At 40.1% G+C, this 26,614-nt stretch overlaps 1 protein-coding gene across 2 annotated transcripts in view; it reads right to left on the bottom strand.

The window, feature by feature from the left end:
• LOC111230274 (alpha-1,6-mannosylglycoprotein 6-beta-N-acetylglucosaminyltransferase B-like) overlaps positions 1-26,313 on the bottom strand; it is a 54,689-nt gene extending 28,376 nt beyond the window's left edge. For both annotated transcript variants that reach the window (XM_022756956.1, XM_022756957.1), the window contains exons 1-8: positions 26,246-26,313; positions 24,705-24,817; positions 14,358-14,502; positions 10,316-10,404; positions 9,244-9,267; positions 8,591-8,664; positions 6,705-6,872; positions 5,176-5,340 (exon numbers count right to left, since the gene is read on the bottom strand). In XM_022756956.1, coding sequence (XP_022612677.1) covers positions 5,176-5,340; positions 6,705-6,872; positions 8,591-8,664; positions 9,244-9,267; positions 10,316-10,404; positions 14,358-14,502; positions 24,705-24,817; positions 26,246-26,313 — 846 coding nt within the window. The remainder of the gene's footprint in view (positions 1-5,175; positions 5,341-6,704; positions 6,873-8,590; positions 8,665-9,243; positions 9,268-10,315; positions 10,405-14,357; positions 14,503-24,704; positions 24,818-26,245) is intronic.
• Between the last annotated feature and the right edge of the window lie 301 nt (positions 26,314-26,614).

Genomic DNA, 26,614 nt, shown 5'->3' with positions numbered 1-26,614 from the left:
ATGAATGAGAATAAAGAGACAGAGAACAAGTTCACAATATTATTTTGGCCATCTGGCAAAAACTGTGCCTACCAAAGATAAAACCAAACCTATGCCCTTGCAGAAATAACTACTTGGGTTTAGGGTCACGTTAAGCATCTCAGAGGATGACTGGTTGGGGTTAGGGATAAGGCTTAGTTCAGGTTTAAGTAAGCGAAACACATTCTGACATGGAAACAGTCTTTGACACAACACCAGCACCAGCAGTTGAATAAGAGTAGTCTGCCCACAGGCAGACAGTGTGTTGTTATTAGCAGCAGTTGTTAGCATTGGTATTGAAGAGTAAGAGCCACAACAGCATCTAAATGGAACAAAGTGACATTTGCAGCATTTACATGATGTTTAATGTGCCGCAAATGAGCAGCTAATTAGCTATCTAGTCTGCAAACTGATGTTAGCAGAGCACTTCTCCCCAGTGAATGTTTGTTTGGTCGCTCATTCAACAAGCTAAGATGCAGGAAGGACAAGATTTGTGTCCATGTGTGCAAGAACGAAATTTTAGCAGGAAAGCTGATGTAGGTTGTTGTTCGACGTCTGTGGCTCTTGTATTGTGTAGCAGGCTGCTGTCTGACCGAAAATAAGTTGTTCACGCAAACACTAGAAGTGAAGCACACGCTAAGAACAGAAAAACAGTTAAAGGGATCAGAAAAAATGGACAGGTTGGCCAGAGATGATCCATAAAACATCTGTCTTCTCTACAAATCATTCCATTTCTGTTTCTCAAAAGCACTCAGAGTTTCAGCGATGGAATCCAAGCCTGCAGGGTCTGGTTAATGGACAGTAACCATTACTGTCAACAATCCATTACAATAAACAAAGTCCTCTCCCCAGTGGGGAGAGAGCAGGCTTTTGGGAAGAGTGTAATTTTATTAACAGAACGGGCTTTGATTTATCCAAGTGAAAACTGGCCGATGAAAGAAACTGATCAGAAAAAAAAAAAAAAAAAAACACACATACACACTGCAGAATGCAAGGGTACTGTCGATTTGTTTACAGAGAGCAAAATTGAGCAAATTCATTTCTTCCATAGCTCATGTTTCATTTATGCTTTTCAGCTACTGAGGAATTGTGAAAAGCAGTGCACATGTTCTGGGTAAAACAAGATCTATAGTACAATGCCCAGCCATGCGTTCTGACCCCACATCACTCTGAGACGCAAACCCACATATAATGACATTGTGCTATATTTATATGATGCTCCATAAAGTCCTGCATACAGCATGCATGCAAATGTGTCGAAAAGGGTCAGACATGAATATAGCATCAGGCAAAAAAAACTTGAAATGTGCCAGAATGTTGGGTTTATTTCGTTTTTATAATTAATTGTATGCAAATGATTTGGTTACTGTATATTTTTCCAGAGCAGCTCTGGTCTTTAACAGGTGATGAATATGTATGTATGTTCTGAATACGGTGCAGACTTTGACATCAGAATTAATGCTAAAAAGAAGCAGATAAACATAATATGCTGTAAGATGTAAAGAGAAGAAAAAAAATAATATTGTGAGGTCAAGTATCTTGTTATCATTTTGCTAATGATTTAAAGGGGTACTCCAGTGATTTTGTGTTACACTTCCATAATGTTGAGGGACTCACAAGAGACAGGATAGTATCTTTCATTAGACAGACCATGCTTACTAAATGCCCACTTCTGTCAAACCCCACACCTCTAGTTTGTAACACAGTCATATTTTTTTCAGACTTTGGGAAGCTCCTCTAGAGTCACAGAAAACATTATACAACTGATTTCACAGGCTGAGTGGCGCTCCTTATCACGAGTAAACTGAACTTCACGTATAAAAATCAATGGCGATGAAAAGAAATATGACTAGTGCTCTGGATAATACTGCACAGATATTTCACATGTTCAACAGATTTGAAAGTCTCTCTATCTCTCAAAACACTATATGCCCCCATTTACTGCTACCTATTATGTGGGAATAAAAATAGCAGTATACTGAGTCACTTATAGTGATGCTGTGAGGTTGTTATTGTGAGCGCGCCAAGATTTTTACAGTGTTAGTCATACAGCTTGCTTGTCAGCATAAATGATCCCATATGCCAGGTGGTGATAAGGAACCTTATATTTAAGCATGTGTAGATTGGATGAGGTAGAGAACTGCACTAAAAGCATTATTCATCAGAATTTTGGCAATTGGAGTTTATTTGTCTATTTTTGATCACTGGTGACTAATAAGGCAAGTTCACTTAAAACTGGTGCAAACATACTGTTTTGTGGGTGTAAAGGTCTAAGATTTGACAGAAAGGGTACCATCAATCCCTTCAAAGCAGCCTATTGCTAAAAGGCTGGTTGTTGATGATACAATCGGAGCTGTGAAGGCTGAGTTTGTTTATCTTTCCACTGCCCTCCATGACTGTTTTGATGGCCAAATCCTTTTTGCTGGCCTCATTGCTGTTTATAGTTGCAGTGCCGGCTGCGTACGTGGATATTGTCTATGTAAGGCAAATACAATATTGAATATATTGATCATTTTAACCTCCTTGTAGATAACTATTTGAAAGCCTCGATACAAGCATGCACAGATCTCAAATTCTTAAAAACATCATCCTATGCTCACCTAACACATACGCTTTCTACTGTCAGAAAATAACTGAGCCTCTAAGGAACATACTTTATCTGAAGTTAATTCCACTGCTGTATGTAGCCATCCTACTTTTATGCCCTCAGGTAAATTTATTACCAACTGATATACTGTACCTGTAACTATCTCTAACATTCAATTAAAGAAAGCTTGTGCTGCAAACTGTAGCCACCTCTGTAACCTAATCTTAACCTACTTAAACTTACTAATTTTCTACCATTTTGCACACCTGAGCACACAAATAAGAAATTTATGGCCAAGATTCACAGATGATAATAAATTGGATATCCTTTTCATTACTGAAACATGGCTGGATGCAGCTAATGCATTTACTCTTGCTAAAGCTTCAACACCCATTTACACATTTTTTTCACACAGCTAGGCAGGATAGATGGAGTTTTGCTGTTGCTGTCATTTTCTCAAATTGCCTCATTTGTCGCCAAATTTCACTTGGTGATGTACACAGCTCTGAATACCTTGCTTTGATTACTGAAGGTGATGTGCCAGTTTTATCTGTGTACCGGTCCAAAAGGTAGGACTGTGAATTTCTGCGTTTGCAGATTTATTATCTAAAACTTGCTCAGATTAGAATAAGGTCGTTATAAGTAGTGACTTAAATATTCATGTTGGCAGCTCTGCTTCCATGAATACAGCTCAGTTCATGAACCTAATTTATTAATTTGATCTAATTCAACACATTACTGTTACTGCCAGGGACTTCTTTTCCACAATTAAATGTAATGATTTTGGAGATTTTTTTCAATTAAAAACTTTCTTATCAGGGACAATATTCTCCATAACCAGTGTGATTTGGACTTTGGTTTTATGACTTTGGGCAAAATCACCTTCAAACATTTCTCCATGGTGGACCCCAGTGAGCTTGCTGATGCTATGAGTCAAATCCAATCATCCATCTCTCCACTTGATCCGCTTCCATTTTGTGCCACCTTGCAGGTGATATGTTTACCACTGTTTCCTGCTTGCTCAATACTGAAGGTTTTCCTCATTCGTTAAAGACGATTAGATTTGCTGTTTCAAGGAGATCCATCTCTGTCTGTCTGATCAATCGTCCTTTACCATCACTTACCAAGTCAAAAACCTCAGAGTAACAATAGATGCTGACCTAAATTTTCATTCACACTTTAGCCACATCACCAAACTATTATCCCAGAAATATCTCAAAAAACCATAACTTCATCTTGCGGGCAGATTCAGAAACTCTTGACTGTGCCTTTGTTACCAGAAGACTAGACTACCTTTTAACGGTCTTCTTGCTAAATCCATCCAGTGGCTTCATCTTATTCAAAAAGCAGACACCCATATCTTGACTAGAGCCAAAATGTTAAGGCTTGGCTTCAAGGTTATGGTTAGAATAAGAAATAGGGATTGTGATACACAATAGATAATGATTTATTTATAATTTTTTATGTCTGGAGTTACCTATTTTCTGCAGATCGGAAACAAAGTGAGTTGAATGATTGGTTGAATTACTGACTGTGTCAACCATCACTTGTAGAGTTTAACACTGGGTTATTTTTACCACTGTGTTCTGGACCAAAAAACACTGAGCAGCCTAAGGCAAAGAAGACATGTCAGAGGCAGCAAGAGAAGAACATTTCAACACCATACAATTCACTGTGTCATTAACGCATGAAAACAGCCACAAAAAAGGCAAAAATAACTGCAATCAAAGGATGAAAGTGTAGTAGTTTGGAACACAGGGTTGGCACTTTGCTGTGGGTGTTCTGCACAATGTAGGACTATAAAAAAATTAATGATAGATATTGAACATTTACTGTGTATTTCCTAATATGGAATCCAAATTGGCCACTACAAGGATAAAAAAGATTTTGTGAAGAAAAAAAGAAAACACTTTTCTGGCTTAATTACTTACATATAAGGAATATATTGTGAAGCTATTTAATATATACACCAGGAGGGATCTAATGTCATTGACATTTCATCAGACATCTGCTCCAGCAGCCAGCAGTCTTTAACACTTTGTGATAATGTCCATGTAAATGTCAGCAGTGAAAGTGCACTAAAGCCAACTGAGGCCTGCAAGGAGCTACTCTCCATCATTATCTACTTATGTTGGTAACTCAACATACTGTGATTCACACAGAGAAGCTGAAGATAAAAGAAGAAAATGTTAGTCGAGCAAATTTTGACAGCTGTTCTTGGAAACTTAGTAGCCTAGCATGTGGGCAATAAAGGACTGTCTAGCTTGTGTAGAACCGTTTGATCCAAAAAAAATCCTGTGCTAAGAGTAGTTTATTTTCTTTAATGACTAAACAGATGGATTTTCATCAAATTGGGAGATAGAGAATATGTTTCCAGGCTTACAGAAAAATAAGAAAGAAAATCTGTTGAAACTAAGAAAAGCACTTTTTACTGGCTCATCCTCTGCAGTATGTTAACCACAGCACTTTGAAAAGATGAAACCACGACACAAACTTGTTCACCCGTCCTACACTTTCATCCTCCAGTGTGTGCGGATGCATATTTGTTTGTGGAAATGCCTCATATTCACCCTTTTTTGCTCTCTCCAGAGGTTGCGGAGCTTGTCATCCAGCCGTCTAGCAGCAGAGGCCCACTGCGCTGCCAGCCTGCGTATGCGTCTCTTCATGAAGCTCAGTGATTCCTTCCCGGTGCCCACCTGCTCCAGCAGAGTCCCGATGTCAGACTGGAAAACAGCCTGGATGACAGGAGCAATAAAAATCAATGGAAAGGATCATAGGTATGGAGGGCTTATGATTTCTTTATGTAGAACTTAAGCAGATGTTCTGCAACAGAAGCTCCTCAAGAATTCACACAGATTTATAACTTGCCCTGAAGCAGAAGGGCAGGCATACTGAAAAAATTCTACAAAATAGACATTGTTAGGCTGTTTTGTACAAGTGGAACTAGTTTTTATTAGAGGTGATAGACTACATAGAGCACAGAGAGCCTGTTATATCTTGTTATCTGCTCGTGCCCTGAGGCGAGGCCTCTCAGACGGGTTGCCTGTGGGATTCCTGGATCATCCTCATAAATAGTCACTTCTCATTTTACATCCCCTCCTCTGCCCACTGTAATCACTGCATCACAGCGCAATACCATTATGCAAGTATTAATCAATGGAGTAACTGTATTGGAGGAGCACAGAGGACTTAAAAATATACACAAGAGAAACTGCAACACTCAAACACAAACTGTCTGTCTCTCTCAAACACATCCAATATAAAAGATACTGAAATTCTCTCAAAGGCAAAATCAGTATGCAGAGCTGTACTGTACTCTCATAATGCAGGTGAATTATTGCTCTATGGAGCAACTCGTGTATGGCACAGCAAAATGCAGAGTACCCCAGGGATGCCTTGGGATTAGACTCATTGAATACAGGCTGGCAATTAAAGCAGAAGGTAGAGCTGCAGACCGAACACACATCGGGGGCTGCTGTACATTACTCAGGGGAGAAAGAGGGAGGAGGGGACAGAGGCGAATGTGTTTTTGCTGAAAATAAAAATCAAATGACGCAGGAGCGCAAACAGCAATGAAAACTGAGAGTGACAGGCAGCACCCAGTGACAGATGATGTACAGTAGGGTCTTCAGATTCTTCTAGAAGCAACTGATCAACAAAAAGTACCAGTGAATCCCTTGGACTTTGAAAATAATAGAGTCTATGGCAGGAGTCTCTCTAAAGCTTGTTTTTATTCATCCTTTCACCCACTTTCTTCCTAATTTGGTCATGTCATAATTTTTCTATGTTCTAAGTTGTCTCCGTTTGTTTCACATGCCTGCAAAGAGTTTAACTTGAGAGAGTTTGATACTTTTCCCCCAGACCTCCTCCTCACATTGAACAGGTCTGAAAAAAAACAGCAAGAGTCTGTACTGCAGCGACAAGAGAAAGTTCCCTTATTGGCTTCCCACCACAGAACAGTAGCAGCTTCCTAGGTATTGGACAAACGTCTCTGCAGTAGTGGGAAATTGTTTAACCTGTGCTCTGCTGTTATGTTTTTTTTTTTTATTGAGCTAGTGGTGTTGCTGTGGAATCCAATTGAATTGAAATGGTGGGTTACCTGTCTCTTGGGTGGAGGCTTCAAGGTGGGTGTAGCAGTCTGGTTCCTCCAGGCCAGTGGGGGGCAGAACCACTCAACTTCGCTCAGGTAGATGAGGAAGGAGCAGTCGGAGCCATCCACACCATAAAAGGCATAGCAAGGGTCTGATGTCCAACGAGCTCGCATCCACTGGAAGGAAAAGACCCAAACTGTTGTTCAACTTCAGTTTAATGCCATTCCTACATGTTCTCTGGTGGCCTCTTTAATGTGGCTTGCAGTCTCGCAAAAACCTGGCATTATTGACATTATATTGATAACACCTTATTTGGGTAAATTTAACAGTGAACTAAAGAAACATCTGTCTTTCCCCCCAGGTAAGTGGGTCTTCTGTTATTTGCTGACAGAACTTAAATCATTTACTGTTTAAAAACACTGAAGTAGGTTGCCTGTACAGGCATGTGTGTATGTAATATATAGAGTATACTCATATGGTGTGGAACAGACATCCATAAACATTATTTGTGATACACCTTGCACCTTGCAGATGTGTATTTTTCTACACATATGCTACCTCCGTACAGTGTTTCCCATATAATACTTTCACCAAAGTGATTGCCACTGCTGCAATGTCATGAAGTCGTAATTAAACGAGTAAGTCTCTCTATAGGCCTGCTGTGTGCCTGTCATTCGGGTTGCACATGAGATCTCACAACGTACATGTGCCATGACTGGGTTCACTTCTCTGACTTGAGTATTTGGGCAGTGGACTGACCTTTGCCACGATTTTTCTCCAGTGAGGAGATAGAATATTTCCAATCATAACTAAAGTGTACATCATGCAAGAGAGTCCATAAAAACTAATGGAATGATCAAAGTTGTCATATTGACATTGAAGGTGTATTGATTGATTTCCAACATCAACTAATGCATTGACTAACACACAAGAAAACATTTCACCTTAAAAGTTGCCAGTAGCTGCCAGTAGCCTTTGAGAGACACAGCGAGTGAAATTATTTTTGCTACCTAGCTATCATTAACTATGAGAAGGAAGCAAAACATCCTTTCATTCATCAGTCACTCTTTTGACGGTTTCTTTATCTGTGATGCATTTGCAAAGAAAAATGACAAAGACAACCTATTAAACTTGGACAGCTTGTGCTGCATCCACAATGCTACTGGAAATAAAGGCTTGCTTGTAGTATTGTCAACTTGATGAAATTATTCATTTAGTAAGACTAAGATTTAATCATGTTGTCAGTTACAGTTGACTAATGTGTGTAAACCTACCACATTAGGAACAGCGGTTACATAATCTTTGAAGCGAGCCACAACTTAAAAGTGTGCATGCACGAATCCGCTTGTGTCATAGGTATGCTCGTGTACTTAAACAAAGAGCACTACACCTCACTGCTGAAAAACAATCCTGGGGGAAACACTGCTATATACTAGACACCTCATACACACCTCTTAGCTACAGTTTTTGAATACTGAACAAAATGTACATATTTTTCACACATTTTGTCTTCAAATCATGAGCTTTCCTTGCATTTCTTTAGGCAATTAATAGAAAGAAGCACACTGTACAGTTTATTGCTCATGTTGTACACACTGCTTGTTGCTACTGCTGCTATTTTGAATCCATAATTCATATAATGTATCTATATACAGTTTGTTTATAAAACCATATTTTGTTTTTGTTTGTTTTTCTGTGTCCTGCTTTTCTTTGCTGTCACCCAATATAATTTTTTTACTCAGAAAACCCAGTTCTCCACAAGGAGCCTTTAAACATCCTCTTATCTTATTATACAAAATTCATGTTGCACCAAGGTGAGTCACCAACAGAGGACAAGGGGATGTTTGTTCTGTCTGTGAAACTGTTTGGACTTAAGTGAGATATGAAGACTTACATCCATCTTGCTGGGACAGTCTGGATAACGGGGATCTTTAGGAATCTCACATTGTCCTAATGTTCCGTCCCTACCTGAAGAAAAGAAAAATGCAGGGTATTTATCAAAGCTTTAACACACACACACACACACAAACACACACACACACACACACACACACACACACACACACACACACACACACACACACACACACACACACATTTAGACAAAAGAACACACATATCAGACACTGGCACAAAAAAAAAAACACTGGGTCTTTTTTCACAGTGCATAGAGACAAAAGTCACACACAAAGATGAAGGTGAGAAAAACATGCTGGCAAGGTATATCCTATACTGTATATTTACTGTGTTTTTACATCTTTGGTCGAGAAAAATAAAGCGTCCGGTTTGTATTTCTGTCATGAATACTGTTGAATCTTTCCATTACCTAGAAATTCTATCAGTACATCAGATTTTAAGTAAGGTTTAAGTTAGCAACATAAAACCCAGCAACATAAAATTGATAGATATAAATAGATAGAAGCATCACTCCCCATGGACCTTCATGTTGGTCATAAGACTAACTGGTTAATATTGATTGATCTAGTCTGAAGTGTTTGCCTTGGGCATTAAGTGTTTGTCTTGGCATTAGAGGATATATCCTCCTACCTTTGGGATGAACAGATAAATTATCTGTTTCAACCAAAATGCTGGATTTACTATAGATAGACTGTATTAGTGTGATTCATAAAAATCCTAACCCCCCCCCCCCACTCCCTTACTTCTCTTCTCATTTTTCCTGTGTCTTTCTGCTGCTCAGTTGACTCTCTCCCAGCTTCCTTTTTTCTCTGCCTCTCCTCTCTCTTTCCTCTCCCTTCATTTCTTCCCCTTGAAGCCCAGCGCTAGTGAGCCTAATTAAAGGAGTAGTTGCAGCTTCTCCAACAGCATCCTGCCAAGCATCGAAGAGCACAATCACAGACAAATAATTGCTATCCATTCCGTCTGATTAGCATGATAACGGTGGACCTCTCACGATGAAAAGTGCTACTGCCTGCCACTGTCAAAACTTAGCCAGGTTCAGAGCAGCCTCATTTAAATGATATCAGACATTATGACAACAGACAAATTATCTCACAAATTTTAATGAGACAGTGAGTTGAACTGCTTTCAGTCATAAAGTGCAACGTAGTGGATACAGGAATGAGGAATTGAATTGTAAATTAAATTGTGCTGTCCAGTTTCTATTCTGTGCCCAATAAAGAAATTGAGAGTGAAAGCTAATAAAGAAAGCTGACAGACGCCGATCCCATTAACTAGGCAGTAATTCATCACTGTGCTTTCAACATCCTGCAGTTGTGTGGTTATGACATGGCAGCAACAATTGAGCACTGTGCTGTGGCGCACAAGAGCTCTTTCACCCTGACACACAACAGCGGCTTGCTATTTGGACACGTAATGTGCCGTGAATAATGTCTGTCATGTTCTATATGATCAACCAGCAAGAGCATGTTACACACAGAAATTGTGCATTCAAGTGTTTGACTGGATTCAGGCTTGACAGTCGGTCTTATGTGGGCAGAGTGGGAAAGTGTTTTTAGATTGGATGGATTTGAAATGGACGGAGGGGATTGTCTAAAGGGCTACAGCTATATTTGGTATTCTCCAGGTATGTGACTGGGCACCGAGTGTGTGTGCGCATGTGTGTGTTTTAAAATCATACCTCTGTTGCTGGCCATGCTGCGCTGCAGGATCTGCTCCACCCTCACTGCCATGTCAGACATGTTCTGGGCTATGGCCTGGATGCGCTCCACTAGCCCTATAGGCTGAATCCTGATTGTGCACGCCACACAGACACACACACGCACACACATACACACAAAGTGAAGGAGAATATCCAAAAATATTCCAACAACAACTATCTTGTTGTTGACCTGAATTCTCTATAAACTGCAATCAGGCGTCTTCAAACGAAAGAGGACAGTATATTTCTTTTATAGCCTCCTTCCATCCAGCAGTATTTGTTGTTTTCCCACCCTTTGTTCTGAGTGTGAAATAGTGGGATAAAAATGCTAATTGTCTACAACTTGAGGCGTGAAATCGAAAAAGCTTTTAAACATTGACAGATAATTTATTTGTTCAGATAAAAAAAAGTGACTCAGCATATTAAAGCGCATCCTAGGGGGAAATAAAAACAAAAGTCAATTAGATTGTTGGCAAATGTGTTTCACTGCACTTGACCTCTGTGACCTAAAAGCTTTTGGCAAAACAATCAGGAAGCTATATTTACAATGGAGAGGCAGATATGGAGGAATGAAACATAGAGAGGGTAAAAAGAGGAGGAGGAGGTTTGCAATATACATTATAGTGCAGGGTTACAGCTACAAGAGATTTTGGAAATGTCTACCATGTCAAAGAGAAACGGAGCAACAGCAAATTATCTGAACCTTTGTTTAGTCCCAGTCTCAGTAAAAGTTTCATTTCACTCTAGAGCTTTATGTTTATAAAAACATTTTCTAAGACCTGCTACTGTGCATTCTTACCAGAAACAAGCCCATGACACATCAACTGTTCTACAAGGTGCAAACACCAAAGGAGAAAAGACATCTTTCTAAATTTGATCTCTCTGGATAAAAATGAACCTTCAAAGGAAAGAGGGCAAATGTTTTAGCATTTGCTTCAGCACCTTAGGAATGCACCACAACTACCTCCATTAATGGTTAATGGATTTATGCAATCAATTATAAATATTCTTGAGAAAAAAAAATATGAGTTTCTACTGGTATCCTAAAGAAAAAAAAATCTGCTTAAAAGTCAGGTTGACTTGAATTGTCAAATATCTACTGTGTGTGCAGTGTCTGTCTTTAGGAAGCTGGTAGTGCCACAAATACTGTAGGGCTCCAACTAATCAAAAGATGATTTCTCAAGTACTTGATTAATTGTTTCATCTATGACATGCCCACAGTATATGCCAAGGTGATGTCTTTAAACATCATGTTTGTCTGACAAACACTCTAAAGCCTAAAGATATTAAGTGTACTGTCATAGAAGACTAAGAAAACCAGAAAATATTCACATTTGTGAACTTGGAGCCAGTGAAATTTTACTGCCTTTGCTTAAAACATAATTTAAACAATTAAGCAATTGTCGAAATTAAATTTTCTGTCAATCTAAAAAAGCAGCGCTTGCCTAAGCTAACAATTATTCTGATTGTCAATTGATGTGTCAATTATTTTGTGTCAGGAAATAGTGAAAAATGTCCATTACCATTTCCCAGAGCCCCATATGATGTGCTTTGTTTGTCCAAACAACAGTCTGGACAACTGATGATGATGATTACTTTTCCATTGACTGACAAAAAGAACTAGAACTAAAACCTAGAGGTGTACGTTTCTGTAAAACCCTCTTGTTACTGAGTGGAGACTACTACTTTTTACTTACTTGTTACTAATTTTTGAACATAAACTATAGATATAGTTTCCTACACATAGATATACAGTATATATTTTTATTGGTGTATACTGTATATGATAATCTATCACGTAGAGTCTCCATATACAATTAAGTAAACGTTTAGTGTTCAGAGGGGAAGTTTAGTTTATTTTCACACTGTATGCTTTGTACTTGTTTTAGTTTTATTTTGCAGAGAGTATTTTGCAAGAGGAAAGCTTCTAAATACTTAATGTCTGTAGTTGCTGGTGGATCCCATTAAATTGGTGAAGTCCTTTGCAGCATTATTCTTGTCTCTACACAACTCTACACATAATCCAACCTACTGAATAACATCTGACATGCAACAACAAAAGATAAAAAATGTAAATTTTAACCTCAAACTTGCACATCATGTCTATGTTATAATCAACTGTTATGAATCGATGGAACTGCTGGCCTCGGCCTGTTTTACATGAAAACAAACACTTAAATGACTTATTTTAATGAGCTCTCAGAAATATGTAGTAGTATTTCTGGAATTTATGTTGCTCGTTAAACAGCTCTGAATATGTAAACTCAGGAAACTCTGAAAAACTAATGGAACAGTGGTTCTGGGCCAGATGCAGATCAAGCAGTAAAAGTCTGATTTCATTGAGGCAGCATGCATTTCTGTGTGTTTGCCAAGGGAAAACAAATCTAACTGCTTATATGCATAACTTAACATAATCCTAAACCCCAGTTTAATTTTTCCATGCAGTGCCCAGGAGGCAAGTGGTGGCCAAACCTTTTCTTGTACCCTGTAGATCGGCAGGTCAGCATAAATTAATTGCTAATTACACAGTCACACTGGCACACAATACAGTGAAGTACACACACAGACCAATACTTATTATACAGTGGCACAAAAGCTTTCAGTTGTGCAGACAGTGTTGTTTTCTTACACAGAACCATCCCATATTCACACTGCTGGGACACTGACCCAGGAGAGGCTATCAGCTGTTGAAGAGCAAGAGGACAACCTAATTACTTCTTGAACGTTGTACCAGGTGGCCAAAGTTTTTCCTTCCTGAAGATCTCACACTAATCTCCGGGGTCAACCCTGAGCCATGCAGAGTTTCTTTTAATCACCTGAGTGAGGTAAACCGAAGCCAGGACATTTCAGCATTAGATACATTTATACCACCAAGTTGGTTTAAAAACTATTTGGCCTTTGTCACTGTAACATTTCCAGTTTAGTCCCTGAGAGGCCAATTAAATGACTGTTAGAACTATATGACAGAGTGTATCCACAGGGCATTTTGTAGAGAAAATTTAATTCTGTAAGTGTAATATCAAAGGTAAAAATAATCATATGCAGAGTTTTTGCCAAAGTACAATAAATATTTTCCCCCAGGCATCTGAAAAGCAGTTTGTCAGGTCAAGTCATCTCTTCTGTCATTATTTGCAGTCAAAAACAGACACATAGTGGCCAGCAGTATTGTAAAATTGCTAAGATTGCTACAAAATATTCTGAGAGGTGGTTATATTATTGTGTGCTAGAGTGCAGACTCTATTGAAGTGGATTTCAGAGAAGATATTTCCTGGCTGTGAGGAAGAGGGAGGTGGTATCCAGGAGGGAAACAGACAGTAAAGGCAGAAACAGGAGGGAGCATCCTCTCCTCAAACTCTGAGCAGGTGCTGGCATGAGAAAAGGTCTGTTGCCATGGAAACCATGGAGCACACACACACAACTCTGTGCAGGCAGCTTCAACTTGTCCAGCAAGACCCCTGCTCTTCCTTTTTTTTTTCTTTTTTCATAAGTGACAGTCTCTTTCATTTTCTCCAGCTGCCCAGGGAGAGGGATGGAGTTTGTTCTAACACATATCATCTTCAACACCAGGCTTCCACGACACGAGGCTCTTTTCACTGCGTACGCCTGCTCTACTGGGATGCCCCAGGGCTCCATACTTGGCTTTCTTCCTTTCTTCACTCTGTATCTCTCAGGTCCACTTCAGCTTCCATGTTTTTATCTCACCATTACTGTGCCAATGAAATTCACCTTTGGCACACGGGTTGAGCTGGACAGAATATTTTGTGGCTCACCTCAAGTACAACCTTGACAGCTTTGAGCTGCTGTTCCTTCCCAGCCTTTTTAAACACCTTTCGATCACTACTGAAAACACCACAGCAACTAGCTCGAACACTAGAGAAGTAGTTTTGTTGCACAAGCAAAACTGAAACATCCTTCAATCATCCTGGAACCTAGACCTTTTGCATAAACCCTGTCTTCTACTAAACCAATGCTGTTGGACCAATAATCTACAAAGGGAAAATTTTTCTTTAAAATACAAGCAACCAGCAAGTCAGTGCTGTACCTGTCCAGTGCAGAGCTGAGCTCATCCAGCCTGTGGGTGTCTGTAGTGTTACCCAGTTTAGACAGAGTGTCCATCCTCTTCATAATGACTTCCAGCATGTCGCTGATTTTCCTCAGCACCCCACGAGACTCTTGGCCGCCAAGTACTAAAAAAACACAGAGACAGACAGTTAATGTACGCAATTTATGTTACCAATATAGCAGATGGTAAAAAGAGTGAGGATAAACAGACGAGCCAGCAAAGATAATGAATAAGTTCATGACTTTGACATTTTTATGGCATGATACAATGTCCTTCTATATAGTCACTTTTTATATAACAACATTTAGCTTTATATAATGTAGGAAAAAAGGTCACAGGAGCAAAACAACAGTACAGTAAATCATCGTCTCTGAAATAATGTACCTGCTAAAAGTTTGACTGCACCAATGTAGAACGTCAAGGCCACATTTATTTCATGTTCCATTTTACTGTTGGTTTCCTTTAAAACATCACTTCAGTCTAGTTTCTATTTTCGTTTGTTCATTATTAAACCAGCAGCTCACCGGGAAACGGCGCTGCTGCTGCAAAAGACAGGGATGGGCAAATTAGCCTGACAGTATTGGTTTCTGTCTTCCTGCTTGGGCTCAAATTGTTAACGACCTGACTGGTGGTGAACTGTAAAGATGCTGTTAACAAACACCCAGTCAATTAACCAGCCTGCAGCTACAGACAATAAGGTCAAAGCAGGTCTCAGACTGCACTGCCGCTGTGTCGAGGTCCTGACCCCGTGCTGTTTTCTTTGATCACACTAAACTCTACACTCAATGCAGAATGTAATTATTAACCCGTAACTGCATCAGAATTCACATTCACCAAAGGCTTCACATGCGCCTTTGCTGCTAAGAAAACACAATTAGCTTGTTGCCTCAGGCAGAAGGTCTTAAGTCGTTTTTGATGAAGAAAATTCAAAGAATGAAGATAAATAATTCCATTCTCGGGACTTGGGAGTGAACTTGTGGTCTGAACCCCCGAGAAAAACAGTAGAAACCAACAACAGCCTTATATCGTTCTTGGTAACTGCAAGTGAAAATAAAGCCTCACCTCTCAGTGTTCTCTCATCAATTGCATTAGCCTTTAGAAACTGCAATGTGTGCAGGCTCACTTCCCCTGCCAGAGTTCATTTATCACTGCCCAAGCGAAAGTCACCTTTCATAGAAATTTTTTTTTATCAAATCACCAGTAAATAAAAGAAGGAGAGAGAAGTCTGTGTGTATATTTGTTGTTGAGATATAAAAAAAGGAAGGAAGCACTCAGCAACAGGATCAAGAATCACAAAAAAGAAAATTGCAGGTAGACTTCAGCTTACAAGTGAATTGTATTAGGGAAAGCCCAGATATTTCCCCAAATCTCTTTCCTTTATTGCCTGTAAATATTTTCTTCTTTGTCTTAATACAGTTCCAGTCATTTCCAGAATATCTTCAGTCAAAATGGCCTGAAGACAATCTTCCTTTGAATAATTCAGCAGTTAGACAACAAGTTTTCCTTCCACAGACAGAAAGAAAGAGACTAAATGAATTTCCATTCCATTAAGGAGTAAAGCACTGCAGGGTAACTTATTTCTGTGCTGTCCAAACTGTCCAAAACCTGTTGCATGCAGGTCCAAACTAGCGTGAACCAAAATCGAGTGAAAAATCCTTAATAAAGAATTATTTTACCATCCTAATGTGTATTTATTTGTCAGGATTTTTGTGGAGAAGAAAAGACTGGGGGCTCATGAAGAAGAATATTTTCAGTTCAGAGGACCCTCTATCAGTTGTGGTGTACTCTCTGCAGTAAATCTAAACAAAGCCTCTGGGCTAAAGTGTGGGAAGAAGAACTCACATTTCTTCACTGTAATGCTCCTTGCACACATTGTGCTCATAAATCACCATTACTGCGACCAAACACCCTTCCTACACAGTACATTTTTAGAACTGAGCCTTATATGTGTTTACAATCAACTGTTCATCAGGCTAGCTTTTACTCTTGCTGCCTCTTGGGAAACACTGGCTCCTGTGTTTTTTTCCAATGGACAGTCCAGCGTGTCGACAGAGGTGTGTACCAGGAGTTGATAGTATCAATGTGCTAATGTCATTCATCATCTGCTGGTTAATCAAGGGCGGATTTAGCAGCAGCTAATCTCATTTAACGACTCAATTTCGGAAGAGCCACAGCACAATCGATGTTATGAACAAATTCCAATTAGATCACCATTTGTACTGTAGCCTGCTGTGTCCACAGTGAAACACTGGGCAGCCAGCTATAAACAGCTGCCCATGGAGACTCACTGGCTACATGCATGGCCAGGCAGAAAAAATTTCTGCCTCAACAGGCTACTCAAATTTCAGCGCTGAAGATTGTTGATGAGAATGAAGAAATGAACACTGAATACAGCTACTGTCCCTCATAATCAATTTCAACTGTGAACAACAATTGTTGTTGCTTGGTCGACATCAAAACAGCGGTTTTCATCGACTACTTCCACACCAGTCTCCCTATATCAAGGCCACAGCTTTTTACCTCTTGTTTGGCTGAAAGCCAGTAACCCTCCTGTCATTTCAGACCCTGCCATTCCCCTCTCTGTTCACCACTTGTCCTCAGTTTGTCCCCGCCTTTCTCCATCACCTGAAGTCCATACCTTCACTCCTGCCCCTAATTCTCTCATCAGCTCCACAAAGCACTGAACGAACCAGACCGCTAGCCGTAGTTCTCCACAAGAAAGTCCATTGTGCCATTCTAGTCTTAGCGTCTGGGCCCTCTGCCCTCTTTTGTTGGCGAACACCGCTCTTATCATTGACCTTCGTTCACTTCACTTTTACCAAACCCATTCTGTTCCTTGTCTGTTTTTGATATGCTCTATTCTATAATTGGCTGTGCTATCTTGGGCAGGTCTTTCTGGTTAAATGAAGGCTAAATAAAATTCTGTCTGCAAGTCTTGCTTTTATGTCCTCACCCTGTTTTACTGAGCCACTGCAGCCGAAGAGTTTTACACGACTGAAAGATTAGTATTTTCTTAAGCTTCAAAAGTTCCCCGCTGAACGTCTGCTGGCATATAAAGCTCATCCTTCAGGCATTTCCAAAGACCCTTGATCTGAGCCAATTATCTGTTTATATGTCCAGGATGTGAACGGCTACGAGTGTCTGAAGTCAAACAGGGAGAGGTGGTGGTGCTTTTATTGATCGGGTCTGTTGATGGTTCATTTAGACATGGCCTCTCAAAACTGAATTCACAGATCAACATCAATGTCAAAACCAGAGAGTCCCTCAGTTGGAGGCTATGATTTGGATGTTTAAATAGTGGTATTCAATTTATAGAGAACAGATTTGCAAGGACAGCCTGGTGCATGCATGACTCTGGACATAGCAATATTTCAGTTTAAGTCATTTATATACTGTGTCAAGTATAGTGTGTGAACAAAAACTGCCCAATAATCCACCTTAAGTCTCTTCAAGCTTGACAAAAAGCAGGACTGACAAATCATACAATCCACCCTCTTTGCGTGATATCCAATTGTTGTTGCCTTCAAACATGCAGCCATCTGGGAGGCTTTAAAAGAGTGACAGTGCATCTCAGTACCTCGGCTCTCATGCAGTGTGTGGATTTAGACACTGCTCGACATTATCTCACAGGGAGGCTCTGAGCATGGTCTCTCACTACACTGGGCTAATTCTACCACTAGCTCCTCTAATAATCAGATGATATACATATATAATCTTTGCACAAAGTAAAATCAGTTAAACTGAAGGTGCATAAAATGATTTGTTTCCTTATGCCGAGTATGAGTAACTTAGCTTTTCTTTAAATAGGGACAATGTAGCAGTACTTGCCAGGAAAGTTATCAGCAAACGACACAGACATGTAGACACATGCATGCAAAACCAATGGTAGAAGAAGTATTCAAAACATATACTTAAATAAGCAGAAAAAGCACAAGATGAAAATATTCAATTACAAGTTAAATTCAAAATTAGTATTATCGGCAAAATTAATTAAAAAATTCAAAGTCAAAGTACTCATTAGGCTGAATAGGCTCTTTCAGTGTTACATTATTATTATATTAGTGGATCATTACTACTAATACGGATGTATTAAAATGTAAACAGCACTTTATTGTTGTAGCTGGTCAAGGTTGAGCTAATTTGAACTGCTCTGCAGACTTTTGAATGACTTAATCTGTCACAATGCATCATTTTTTATAAACTGATCATATGTTTTGTATGTAACATCTGAATCTGTAAGGCAGCTATGGAATTATCGCTGTGAGGTAAAAGTAGCGGAGTGAAAAGGCATAATATGTGCCTCTGAAAGTGGAGTAGAAATATAAAGTCGCACCAAGTGGATATACTCAGTCCAAAAGTCAAAATTATACAAATTACAGTTGAGTTTGTATACTTAATTAGATTCTACCACTGTGCAAAACTGCCACACGCATTATTTTGGCAAGCAGACGTGAAATTACATTTAATTACATTTACTCATTTAGCAGACACTTTTATCCAAAACAACTTACAAGTGATGGACTTCACCAAAGCTTCAGTGCAGTACGAGACCTTGGTGTAAATACAGAGTACTCCATTCAATAAGTGCAAGGAGATCAGGTAAAGAAGTGCACCGGAATGACCAACTTAACAAGAACATGAAGATCTCACACCAAAAGTAACACAAAGACCTCTTTGAGAGAAGAAGCCCAAAAATGATATGCTGCAGAGAGCTGTCACTGCCAATGTGTTATCACATATTTTGAGATGTAACTTGTGAAGGCTCATAAAAAAAAAAGAAAAAAAAAAAAAAAAAACACATTTCAGTTGGTGGCTCAGGTGTAATGCAGGTGTTGAGCGTCACTGGTATGTGGAAGGTATGGTATCAATATATGGTCATTAGAACTGTACGCAGGTGGATTATACAAACTGAACACTATTGATTAAACTACATTTTTCTTTATTCTTCCTTTTTCCCTACCACAGGCTGAATGTTGATAAGATATCTTGGCAGCAATGTAAACATCAACAGAATCAAGTCAGAGATAAACTAGAGCTCTGTAACACCTTGTATAAAACCTTATTTTACATTGAGCTTTCTAAAATGGAAATACAGTGTTTTGACATTTGGTAATTTATGCATCACCAAAACTATTGATTGTAGCTGTGTGTCATGTTTGATTTATATGCAGCGATTCTTTCTCCTCCCCACTGGGGCCATTGAAAGCTAAATAAATAAATGCTGTCATCCCTGATATGCATGCTGGCTGCCTAGTGTTCTTAGTGAGGGAGCCCGGGGTCAGACCTCTCCATCTCATCTGTCACCAGGACCTATTCATATATTCCCTCCCGCTCTGAACTCTTTTACCTTCACACATGCACAACTAACCCTCTGCCTGTCTCCTCACTCCTAATTCAAATATTCATTACAGAAAAGGCTGATTGAGATTGAGTTTCTCTTTTCTTTTTGTCACCTTTGGGGAAGCTGCCAGGAGCTATTAGAGCAGAAAACCTCTGCGACTTATCCACTGTGTGGCTCCGGCATCTTATTGTGCCTGACAGCCTGGAAAAAGGGGAAACTACCTGCACTATTTATTTATTTATTTCATCAAAAGCGTGGCTTTCTGTGGCTTCAATTAAAACCTGAATCCGTGTCTTCCTTTGGCTATCTCCCCTCTTCCCCACACTATGCAGATGTAGACCAACATTTTTTATCAATTCCCCACAGTGATAAACCATACCGTCATTTAGTGTGTGGAGTTTGTTTTTTCCAGTCAAACAATCAGCTCTCAGTTTACCCTGCAATGCATAAGTGTGAGTGTCACAGCATACAACCTTTTTCCAGAATGGGACTTTAGTAGTTTTATTCTCTTTTATCCTTTCACTACTCAGATTGTGCCGAACCATAAAAATATGATGAGCATTTGCATAAACATATTTCCTGTTTTCACACAGAAAACTCTTGCGTGAGTGCAAAAGAAACAACAAGAATAGAAAATGCTACCTAACCCAAGTCTGGAAGTGAACTTCCTGACCCAGTTTGCAGCTCATCCTACAGAGCCAACAATGCCTGATCAACAAAACACATGCTCCAAATGAGGCTGAAATCAAGCAGCCTATCATATTCATTCTCTGCTATATAATATTACAGCACAAGACCTTGTCACTAAATTAGTAGCAATGTTGCTTGTGCATTCACTACTTTGAAAACTATCCTGTTTCTGTATGTTCAGCATATATGAGCACCGATATGTCCAACTGGATGCACATGCTTCACGGCAACACTCTTTACTAAAGGTAGTAATGTTACAGGACCTAATTTATAGACACAGTTGCAAACAAAACTGTAGTGCTTCCTTTCCAACTGCTTCCCCCAGGAGACAATTTAATCTACTAATACTGCACGGTCTACACCAGCACTTCTACACACATCACACATACACAAAAAGCAAATCAAAAGCCAAGCAAATCACTGGTCTTTGCACCAGGTGACAGAAGCTAACGAAAGGGTGAACAATGAGCATTCATCTTTTATTCACACCTCTCCTTTGTCAGGCATACAGCCAAGCAGTCCGCCGCACATTCATTTCCAGTTACTCTTAACTACAGGTGAAGTTCCATCACCAGCAAAGGTCAGTTTTATTTTATTCATAACATCTACACACAGTGGAGAGAGAGCACTTCTATTTCAAGCAGATTACTTATCCCATTTTTTATTCAAACCAAGTACTCGAATTCACAGCTTTTGATAAACCTGCAAATGCCACACCCTTACTATGAGCGATGTCAGGAAAGACTCATTTTCATGCATCACGTAGTGAAGATTGCTGAGCCATGAAATAAAAAAGTTCCGTCAGTGTCTGTGAAAGGATCGCAGCGAACTGGATGTTGAACACGATGCTCCTTGCACACCTGATGCTCTGACTCAGTGAGGGATTAAAACTGTGTGGAAAAGGCAGGTTTTCTTTTAGATTTAACCCTGAAAACTTTCAATGTTGCAGCCACCAAAGTGTAAGTAGTTGCTTTATTATTCATTCAAGAGCAGTTCAAACATATTTTTTGGCAGCATGCATTCAGCACAGCAAATATAAAGGGGTAAATGTAAGGGGTCTAATACATGCATAAAGATTTAAGAAAATGTCTGCCTTCATTGAGAGATGCAACAGTCCAGTTGCCTGCAGCAAAACATATTTTCCAGCACTTAGAGAATGATGGGTAATGGGGCTTGCAGGTAGGAATAGAGAACCTTTACATCTGAACCATTTAGTCTTGCTCTGACCAGGCTAAAACCTGAAAGTATCCTAGGCCTATTTCCCCCTTTGTGACTAAGCTGCACTCAGACCCCTGTGGTAAAAGGACACCCTGTGAAGGTGGTCTTCAAACAGCTTATTAGAAAGCTACAGTACACCTCTGGAGCCTTTAAGATATCTAGGATCAAACGCCTCCGCCTTTCATGCTTCCCACTCCACTAGAAATAGTGCCCCTCTGTCCCCCCTCTTACTTCTTTTCCACATCATTAGTTTCTTGTACCTTCAAAGGAAAGTAATGAAGGAAATGCATGCACATTAAATCTGGATATAGCTTGGTATCCAAATGCAACTCTGTTATTCTGGGTCTCTGGCTCTCAAACGTCAAGGAGAGCAACATTACATTATACACAGTACACAGGAATCTATAACTATGCAGAAAATGGAGCCTATTTTTGACTGAAAAGCATCTGAAAAGAACGTTTGACAGGCTTGGTGCATCTTAGGTTAGGTTTTTGACCAAAATAATACAAAAAGTAGTGAGAGAGACAGAGAGAGCAAAACATAAAGAGAAAATGAGGGAGACAGAAAAGCAGAGAAGGGAGAGAGAAACAGAAGGTAGCAGGACAATAATTACACATTTTTCCTCACGGCATTTGCTCTTCAGGTAGTTGCCATTCACAAGGTGAGTAAAAGAAAGGGTAACGGTTGCTGTCAGCACAGCCTGGCCATTTTATTTACTGTTTTGGATTGAAAATACTGTGAGTTTTAAGGTGCCTCTGCTGCTTGTATGTGATTTTTGTCACATTTTCTGCACGGATGCATGATGCACACATGTCAGTGTAAAGGGGGACAATGCATGAGCAGGTGCATGCTTGCAGTTATCACAGTGTCCAGCAGCATTAGCTGGATGGGTGTGTGTGCTAAACATTATCAAGGTGTTGCTCCACTGAACAATTCACCCCAGCTCATTCATTATGCTAACTCCCCGTGCCGCTAATCCTCATTCCCAAACATGCACGTGTACACAAGCACACAGTGGACAAGAATTTACATAGCCTGACTCTCCCTGTTTGGCGGTATTGCAGGGTTTAATGAGCTAGAGGCTGGATGCCCTCCCTTGACTGCAGCCTGTGAGTGGTTAATTAATCAGACAGCTCTCCTGTCTTCTACCCCCCCCATCTCCCCCCTTACCCTGAACCAGCTTTGCATATACTATTTCATAAATGAGTAAGATCCTTGTAATTGTCTCCGATGATGACACCTGATGCACCTCACTACAACATTTCCTGCATCACTACAGTTTCAGAATTACACTGATTTTCCCAAGGACGCGCTCCGAATATGAGTCAATATTAAAGCTTTTAATAACTGAGTACAATCATTCAACTCAACAGTATCTTTACATCTCACACAAACAAACAAACAACCACAGGGTGTCATGCTGTTTACTGATTGGCTCAGAAACAGACTGCATGATTCAACAGGGATGAAACGATTACTGTTGCCTCATTTGAATAGAAATAAATTGAGATCAGTGTAATATTTTACAAATACAAACTACAAACAACTGGTGTCCTTGGATGGTTTGTGATAGATAGACACTTTGCTTTCTCCCGTGCCAGCTGGTATCAGTCACAAAGGATGACACGCAGTGTCAACATTGTGTCAGGCAGCGATAAAAAAAGGTGAGAGACAATAGTCCAAAAGCTAACACCAACTCTCCCACATAGATTGTGCTATAGTGGTTGATATGCAGAGGCACATTGCGCAAACACAGAAAACGTGCTGAGAAAGATAAGTTTCTCTAGGGATGGTGGCTCAGAAAAAAAGTTGATTTCTTTCGGGCATAGCTTTGATTTGGTCAGTGCTGCTATTTCTGAACCGACATTTAACATTTTTAAAGATAAGATTTTTATCTAAATTTGTCAATCAGCTTGTTCTTAAAGAGACACCAACACATGATCAGTTGTGCTTTGTGATAAACATCACGCTGAACCATATAGCATACCAGAGAAACAGATAAATTTGGTATATCAACACATTCGCCTACACTTGCTGTCAAAAGTGTTACAACACCTCAATTTTTCCAGTTGTTGCTGAGACAGTTACATAGTGCAATGTCTCAGTGTAAATATTAAAGATTAAAAAAAAAAAGAAGATAAAAGATAAACTTCTGCTTTGCTTTCATCTTCCAGTTCATCCCAAACCAGCTCCATGGGGTTTAAGTCTGGAGTCTGTTCCATCATGTGAAGTCATTGTCTGGTTCTTTTCTTCTAATGTTTTGGGTCATTATCTTGCTGTAGGATGAACCCTGACCAACCAGTCTGTCTTCCATTGTTACTGTTTTCTCACTATGCAGTTAGCAATTTACAGTACTACTTCCTGCAGTACAGTATTGTCCTAATAATGCATCAAAGAGTGTAGTAACACAATTTGTTCCAGCACTGCCTTTGTACAAACAGTACAAGTAAGTCATCACCTATAGGAATTGTTTGGATTAACTTTCAAGGATTCACTTACTTCCTTTGCTGCGGGAACTTTTCAGTTTTGGTGACATTGTTGTTTTTATTACCTTGGACAGTTTACCACTTACCTTTGGACCAGTTAATGTTATTCACTGGACTTGAGCAGCTGAAATAAAAAAATAAAAAAAACTTGAAGAAATGGGGGTGTTCTAACTGGGTGTTTTGACCGGTAGTGTGTATACAGGGTCAACATAACCAACATATAAATATGCACAAAACAGCAACATAAAATCCCAACAGCTTCCACAAGTTTTAACTACTAGTAGCCAACTACAAGAAAAATTAATTCATGCAGGTCAGAACAAGGTCATGTGGGCACTGACCAGAGATGAAAGTAGGTGTAACAAAAAGATGGAGGTGTAGATGAGAGAAGAGAGCAGCCTCTGCAGGCGACAGCACCCTCTGACGCACTCCTGATGAGCAAAGTGAGCAGGTCTGTCAGCCCGCTGGCGGCAATCAAGGAAGCCCCACAGAGCTCTCAGCATGTTTCCAGCCTGTTCATTACCAGCGCAGGGCACAGCCACTGTAGTCACAGGCTACCAAGCAGCACTGACGTGCAACCACAGGCTTACCTTCTGCTCGAACGGTGAAGGGGGAATCTCCGGGTCGCTTCGCCGAGAGCTGGCCCCCGAGAGAGGTCATTAGAAAGCAAAGGCTGAAGAAGCCAATCCCCACCACAAAGATCCTGCATGAGAGGGACAGAAACAAGAGGATAAATAAGTGACAAAAGAGCAAGAGACAGGGTTAAAGCTTGTGAGACAGAAAGAAAAAGAGTAAAAAGAACAGAGAAGGACAAGAAAGTAGAGGAGGAAATTTCACAGTATAGGCACAAGAGAATTGACTTCACATCAAGCTCTTTGAGATAACATCCCTCAAAGTCTGTGTGGAGCTCTATGGAGCGTGGACATACAACATTTTTCAGTTCATATTGTATTAATCAACTCACAGAAAAGAACTGTGTAGTCGCTTGACTGTGTCATCTCAAATGAACCATAACATGGGTGGCTTTTCTACATCACGATGTACTCAGTGAGCAAAACATCCAAAATAAAAGCATTAAATTACAGGTGAATGGCTACGCTTTGGAGAGAACAGTAAACACACAGCAAACATTTCTCCAGCTCTCCAGCTCTTAAACAAACACCAAATGCCATGCTGGGAAAATGTTAGGAAATGTTTGGAAACAAGCTTTTCATGGAGTGGAACTGCGAGACAGATTGTCACACTTCTGCAGACCTCAGCTCTCTTTCTTGAATGTTTAAGGCAGAAAACTGACAGCAGAGAGGCTGCAGTCACTCAGCTAGAGCCTGAGTGAGTGATAGGAATGCATTACTATCCAAAATGTGCAGTAATGGTGACAAACAGGGATTTGCTGTGCAAGGAAGCATGTGTGCTTTGTGAGGAAACACAAGTATTGTACGTATAATTCTAAGGTGAGACCTCTTCTCACTGTGCCAGCCACTCAAGTGCAGTATGAGCATGTGAGTTGCTCACTGGCATGTTAAATCAGGTCTGGAGCCCTGGCAGGGCATGCACTCCGTTACATTCACTCAGAAAGCTGTTAAACATCAGGGAACCTTACGCCTGAAAGACTGACTGCCTGTGCTGGCATGGACACCATCGCTGCCCTTGTGATGACTAATTCCTTAATGCTAATGAGTCCTTGAGCTATCAGGTCAAACTTGAAACTTTTTAATGAGTTTGTAGCTGCTTGATTTGCTTTCACTGTTTCTCCAGCTGCTGGTGGTGAAACTTTTAGCTGCATAAGCAATTGTTGTACAGCCTGTATCCAGTTGTTCCAATTAAAGTCAATGCTCTGAGCTTGGAAGACTTGTTCCACTAAGGGAAACGACCAGCACTGTATTCCTATGTAGGAACCCCATCTCATATGTTCTACAAAAAATGTTTACACTGCGACAGTTTAGCAGTTTTTGCTGTATTCCTTTTAATCAAATTTTTCATGATGTTGCAGCAATAATAATAACAAAAAGTATTAGTAAAAAGTAAAACAGTGTAGAGAAGTAAAAATGTAAGTCTGCTGTCATCATTTTGAATGTAAGTGAACACTAAAATGGTTTCAACCGGCGTCAGATCGGAAGGAGCATGTTCTTACCTGAATGGTTTGAAAGTGAGAAGACATCTCCTCACCATAATGGAAAGGTCGCTGCTGGTTGCGATCATTTTCCACACACGTAGAAAGCTCCGGGTCTCCTTATCATTGTGCAAGTCTGTGCGACAACCGGCGTCAGAAGCATAACTTTCAGCCAGAGTCCCTAAGATTGGATGAGGGTGCGATGGAGGGAGCAACTTCTCAGCCCCGACTGCTGCCCGTGCTGAGCTGTGAACAACTTCAGCTGGCACCTCGCCGGTGCGTCCTGCAGCGGCGGCTCGGTTAGTCCGATTCTGCAGAGGAACAAACGGGGGAAAAAACTATTTGAAGACTGTCCTTTAATCGGCTCTCACTGTATCGCTGATACGGTTG

Source organism: Seriola dumerili, unplaced genomic scaffold (assembly GCF_002260705.1).
Source record: "Seriola dumerili isolate Sdu_G_001 unplaced genomic scaffold, Sdu_1.0 BDQW01000260.1, whole genome shotgun sequence".
Taxonomy (NCBI): domain Eukaryota; kingdom Metazoa; phylum Chordata; class Actinopteri; order Carangiformes; family Carangidae; genus Seriola; species Seriola dumerili.
Note: the sequence above shows the minus strand (reverse complement) of the source record. Positions and strands in the feature narration are given on the sequence as shown.